At 52.7% G+C, this 6128-nt stretch overlaps 1 protein-coding gene across 1 annotated transcript in view; it reads right to left on the reverse strand.

Annotated features, from left to right (window-relative positions):
* Positions 1-6128, reverse strand: part of GRIK5 (glutamate receptor, ionotropic, kainate 5) — a 79438-nt gene that overhangs the window by 46258 nt on the left and 27052 nt on the right. The window contains 1 exon segment of the mRNA XM_011936566.1: positions 5255-5458. Within this exon segment, the coding sequence (XP_011791956.1) occupies positions 5255-5458 (204 nt within the window).

Below are 6128 nucleotides of genomic sequence, written 5' to 3' on the forward strand. Positions count from 1 at the left end.
CCTGGAGGCAGAGGTTGCAGTGAGCCGAGATCATGCCACTGCACTCCAGTCTGGGTGACAGAGTGAGACTCTGCCTCAAAAAAAACAAAAACAAAAATAACCCTCAGTGAGGGAGGTAACATTAGCCCCTTTCCAAGAGGAGTGACTGAGGTTCAGAGATAAGTGGCTTTCCAGGGATCATGTGGGAGCACTGGGGACCTGAAGCTGGCTCCTTCTGGCTCCCAACCAGTGCACTGCTACAGTGGACACCACGGTGGCTACCCAGACACTGTTTCAGGAGTGGGGCACTCATTGCCTCAGCTACTCAGGGTGTAGGTGGCTGATGGCTCTCAGCTCTGTCAGTAGAAGAGCGTCCCCTCACCCAAAGTCCTGGACTCCCCAAAAGCAGCCCACATCCAGTGACGTATCAGTGGGTGCTTAAAGGCCTGGCACCCTTACCACAGGGGGAGGTCCTTGATGGCCAGTCCAGCTCCAGAGCTGCCTGTGGGGCAGCTAAGGCCCAGTTGTGACTGCAGCACAGCTCAATTCCTCTGTCCAAGCCTGCTTCCTTCCCTCCAGCACGGGGCAGATTTCCAGGGGCTCGCCATCACACCTCCTGCCTGTACGTCTCCGTCTCAGAGTCAGCTTCCTGGGACCCCGACCTAAGATCTTCTCTGTCCTTAAAGGCTAAGCTTTATCCTGACGGCCTCAGGGGCTTCCGTGAAAGCATACAAGCGACAGATCATACTTGCACTATAGAAAGGTTCTGCTGGAGGACAAGCTGGGGAGTGGAGAGACTCGAAGCCAGGAGGCCAGTAAGGAGGCTGATGAGAGGGGTGGGACCTGAATTCACATCATGGCAGTGATGGCAGGGAGAAGGCCAATGCCAGCCATGGCCACTGGGTGGAATAAATGGGTCATAATTCAAGACTGGCCAAGGAGCCCTGTGCCTGGCCCCGGGGATGACTGGCGGGATGCTGGTGCCCCAGGCTGTCTTCCATCCGGGAGTCACTGACCAGCTCTGGGCCACCCTGGTGGGGTGCCCACCTTGGTTCTCCCAGTCTCTAGCCATGTGGCCTGGACATGAAACCCTGGTGTCTCATTGTACATTTGAGAAAACGGGGCTAATACCAGTCCCTCCCTCATTGGGTGGCCATGAGGAGTCAAGGATGGAGACAAGTCAGAAAGCTCGGACAAGGCCCTGGCACAGCGTGCCACTCCATCAATGTACTCCGGGCTTCCCAAGTTCTTGGCTGGAGGGCTGGAAAGGGCACGGGCCTTAAGTCAGACACACCTGGCTGCAGCCCTGTGTGTTAGGGACTCCAGGTCTCACATTGGGCAGTGATCCTCAGGCCATGAAGGACTGTTAGGAGAATTATGTTAAGTAACACTTGAAAAGTTCCTCGCACATGGTGTGAAATCAACAAATGACAGCTGCTGTTGTTGTGATGACGGTGGTGACTATTCCTGTGCAGCTCGGCACACTCGGCTATCCCACAGCAGGGCAAGGCCAAGCCCCGCCTATCCTTCATGCTCCAGCTCCTCCTCCAGTGTTCTCCCCATAAATGTCACTGCCATCACCCATATGCCCAAGCCAGACAAAGGAGGAACACTCTCCCATCTGTCCTCTCCTGCATCCCCCACCCTAGGCAGTGACCAAGCCCTGGTGCTCTTTAGCCATTCCCCTAGTCTCTAGCTCTGACGTCCTCCCGCCTGAGGCCCACCAGCTCATTCCTCATCTCCTCACTAGTCTTCCTGTTACCACTGCTTCCCCCAACCCCGGGGCCAATTCACTGGAGCCAGATCAAAACCCTTCAAGGGTGGCCGGGCACGGTGGCTCACACCTGTAATCCCAGCACTCTGGGAGGCTGAGGCAGGTGGATCAGCTGAGTTCAGGAGTTTGAGACCAGCCTGGCCAACATGGTGAAACCCACCTCTACTAAAAATACAAAAATTAGCCAGGTGTGGTGGCATGCGCCTGTAGTCCCAGCTACTCAGGAGGCTGAGGCAGGAGAATCATTTGAACGCAGGAGGCAGAGGTTGCAGTGAGCCAAGATTACCCCACGGCACCCCAGCCTGCCTGGGAGCAGAGCAAGAGTCCATCTCAGAAAAACAAACAAACAAAACAAACAAGCAACAACAACAACAACAAAAAAACCCCAAAAACTCTTCAAGGGCATCCCATGGGCTTTCTGCTGAGGCCCACACCCTTTAGCCCACTCAATAAAAGCACATCGGGCTTGTTCACCATGGTATCCCCGGGGTATAGCACAGGGCTTCGTATATAGTAGACACCCAACAAATACTGGCTGAATGGAAAATGGATGAACACACAAATCTATGTATGTGCTGGCTATGCCGGTATGAATAATAACAATAATAAAAATAGTATAATCCCAGCACTTTGGAAGGCTAAGGTGGGAGGATTGCTTAAGCCCAGGAGTTCAAGACCAGCCTAGGCAACAGGGCCAGACCCCATCTCTACAAAAACCACAAAAATTAGCTGGGCATGGTGGCATATGCCTATAGTCCCAGCAACTCGGGAGGCTGAGGTGGGAGGATCACTTGAGCCCAGCAGGTTGAGACTTCAATGAGCTGTGATTGCACTACTGCGCTCCAGCCTGGGTGACAGAGAGAGATCCAGTCTCAAAGAAAAAAAAAAAAAAAAACGGACACATGCATACAGCACCCACTATGCACCAAGCCCTGTTCTAAGTTCTTCATTGCATGTTGTTCTTCAGAACAACCCTATGTGCTACAGGACTGTAATTCCCCAATTTTACAGTAGAACAAACTACAACCTAAAGAAATGTTAAGCACTTGTCCAAAGCCACACAACCAGTGCACAGCAGAGCTAAGATTCAAACAGCCAACCAGAGACACTCCTGGCTGCCACACTTTGCTGGCCCCAGGCCCCAAATCCTCTCACCCCACCCTACTGAGTAGGCCCTGAGACACAAAGTTCAGACAGTTGTAAATAAGGACTGTTCCAGACTTCTCTGTTGGTGAAAAAAGGGCATCCAGTGCAGAGTGACTTCAGGTGCAGGGCTACTCCCTTGGAGCCTGCTTATTTCTGGGATATCAGATGAAAGAATATTTCTGAGCCTACATGACTAAAGACCAGGCTGTGGAAACAGGTCACAAGAAAGTCTACGCCCTCAGGTGGGCATAGAGCTGTCAGCTCTGGGGCTACTCATCTCCTGTCTCACCAGGGGCCTCTTTGGGCTTCAGGCCTTAAAATTCACCCTGAGCTGGGTACAGTGGCTCACACTTGTAATCCTAGCACTTTGGAGGTGAGGTGGGCAGATCACTTGGGGCCAGGAGTTCAAGACCAACCTGGCCAACATGACGAAACCCTGTTGCTCCAAAAAATACAAAAATCAGCCAGGCATGGTGGCGCACCTGTAATCCCAGCTACTCAGGAGGCCAAGGCAGGAGAATCGCTTGAACCTGGGAGGTGGAGGTTGCAGAGGCAGAGGTTGCTGTGAGCAGAGATCGTGCCACTGCACTCCAGCCTGGGCAACAGAGGAGACTCTGTCTCCAAAATAAATAAATAAATAAATAAATAAATAAATAAATAAATAAATAAATAAATAAATAAAATAAAATAAAAATAATAATAATAAAATTCACCCTGACCTTAAAACTCACCCTGGGGCAGAAGTTTTCAAGCCAGCTGGCAGCTTTATGGGGCAGCACCTCGGGGCCTGCCTGTGGGGTGGGGCGGGAGGCCCCCCCATCTCTGCCTCCACTAGAGCAGCTCTGCTCTTGCCCAGGGTTCTGAGGGAGCTTGCAATTGGAAACAAAGTTCTGCTATCAAAATAACTTTTAAAAGTCAGTGCCCTAAGGGATAAACATCCTTGTCAAGCAAAGTGGCCCTCTCGTGTCTTTCCTGGTGATGTTCAGGGGGTTGGATGCTGTAAATTCTGGCATGAGAGAGAGGAGGCTGAGAATCTCTGATGAGCTCAGGAAAGTCTAACGTCAAGGCCGCCCTGGCCATCTCTGGCCACAGTCACTTGCTCTGCACACCAGTTCTGGGCGTGTCCTAACCAGGGGCCTACTTATCTCCCAGGGCACAGTCCTGCCTCTGGGCAATTGCGCCCATAGTTTCTCCCACCTGGAATAAAAAGAGGAACTACATTTCAGTCCCCCAGTATCTGCCAAGCAATGTGTGAGGTACTTGTCCCCGTGTCCCATAACCCTCACTATAGACCTGCAAGGTATTATTATCCCCATCTTAGGGAGGGGAAAACTGAGGTTCAGAGAAGAGAAATGACACCTAAGGATTCAAATCCAGGATTGTCTGATGCCCAAAGATCCTTTCCACTGCACCCTTGCCTGCCACCTCCCATGGCCCTGCCTTCCATCCCTCCTCAGCTGCAACCAAATCCTGCCCATGCTCAGGCCCTGCTGGTTTCTCCAGTGCACCCCACTCTCTCGTATCACCCCATCTTTGTAGATGCTATTTCCTCTGCTCCAAATACGCTCCCCTTCTTCCACACCCCCTTCACTCTGCTGACTTCTTCATGCCCTTTGGGAATCACTTTGGGTATCGTCTCTTCTGGGAAGCCCCCCAGGATGCCTGACTGGGTCAGGAACCTTCTCTGGGCCTTTCCTCTGAGCTCCCCCATCAAAGCCCAGATGGCTCTGTGCTGTGGTCATTTGCTGTCTTGCACCCCAAAGAGACTCTAAGCTCCTGGGGGCGGGGTCCAGATCCACTGTGCTAATAGTGGGATCCCATGTCCAGCAAGGAGCAAGGCACATAGTAGGTGCTCAATAAACACCCACTGAACGGGTGAATGTGTGAGTTCTACACGCAACCCTCCAGGTCCATAACGTGCCAGGCCCTCCCCGGCAGGTGCTGGGCATAGCACACAGGTAAGGTGCACTTCCTGCTCTCAGCCCTGCCTCCTGCAGGAAGCCTTTGACCACCTCAGACCTTTTCCTGCTCACCACTCCATGTCTCTTTCACTCACTTAACAAATCTTTGCACACCGACTAATCCAAGGTGGCACAACAGGGGCATTTGGCAAAGCAGGACACAGGTGGTGATGCATGTACCACCTCTCCTCCTCTGTCCCATCCCATGGCACCCGCCAGGCACAGGCATACAGCGCAACATCAGTGAGGTGGTCTGAGGAGCCCTTCATGGCTCCTTCCACTTCTGTCACCGGCCAGTCTGCTTCTAAGGTTCGACTGGCTGCCCAGCTGCCCGCCCTCCCTCACTCACTGGGTCCATGCCTCTTCCCCAGCCCCAGCCCCAGCCCAGCCGTACCCGGTTGATGAGCTCGCCAACCATGCCTGTCCAGGAGCCGTTGGGCTCGGGTGCCCCGTACAGCCCATCCTCCACCAACCGCAGGCGGTAGCGGAAGCGCAGCAGCTCGGCCAGCTCCCGCAGCATGTCCACGCAGAAGCCCTCGAAGCGTTCATTCCCTGACAGGGCCTGGAAGTTGGGCCGGCGCATGACGTACGGGTTCTCCTGGGTGGGCAGAAGAGAGCAGGGGTCAGAGACTGGGTGTCTAGGAGCTGGGCTGGGGATCCTGGAGCCCGGACCAGGCAGGTAGAGCAGGAATCTGCTTGCTGAGCAGGGATGATTTATTCATAGTACACATTTCTCACTTACAAATGCTCAGAGTGGGGAATAGACCTGAAAGCCAGGGAAAAACACATGGGCACTGCCAGTCCCTAGCAGATTGCAGGGAGCCATTTTAATCTCCAGCAGCCAACATGACGCTCATTGGTCCCAAGCTCAAATGCGTACGAGGGAGGAGGTAACTTTAGAGTGAGTCAGACTAGATAGAGCTTGTGCCAAAGTGGATCAGGGGCTTTCAGATTTCTTATTACAACTCACAGTAAAAGATACATTTTACCCTGCAACCCAAGTCACCCACACATGAACACACATAACTAGACTTAATTCCACAGAACAGTCCTTGCCCTAGTAACTACGGGCAATACACTGATATTTTCTGTTCTGCTATACTTCATCTTTCCACATGTCCAGTAATGACTCACCAAACCAACTTCATGAGCCACCAATGGGTCCAAGAGGGTATCCTTCACCAGGGTTTAGCTCCAGCCCAGTGCCCCATGAGGGAGGCAGGCTGAAGATGACAGATGGTGCAATTTTTTTTTTTTTTTTTTTTTTT

The sequence above is a fragment of the Colobus angolensis genome, unplaced genomic scaffold (assembly GCF_000951035.1).
Source record: "Colobus angolensis palliatus isolate OR3802 unplaced genomic scaffold, Cang.pa_1.0 Scaffold154, whole genome shotgun sequence".
Classification (NCBI taxonomy): Eukaryota; Metazoa; Chordata; class Mammalia; order Primates; family Cercopithecidae; genus Colobus; species Colobus angolensis.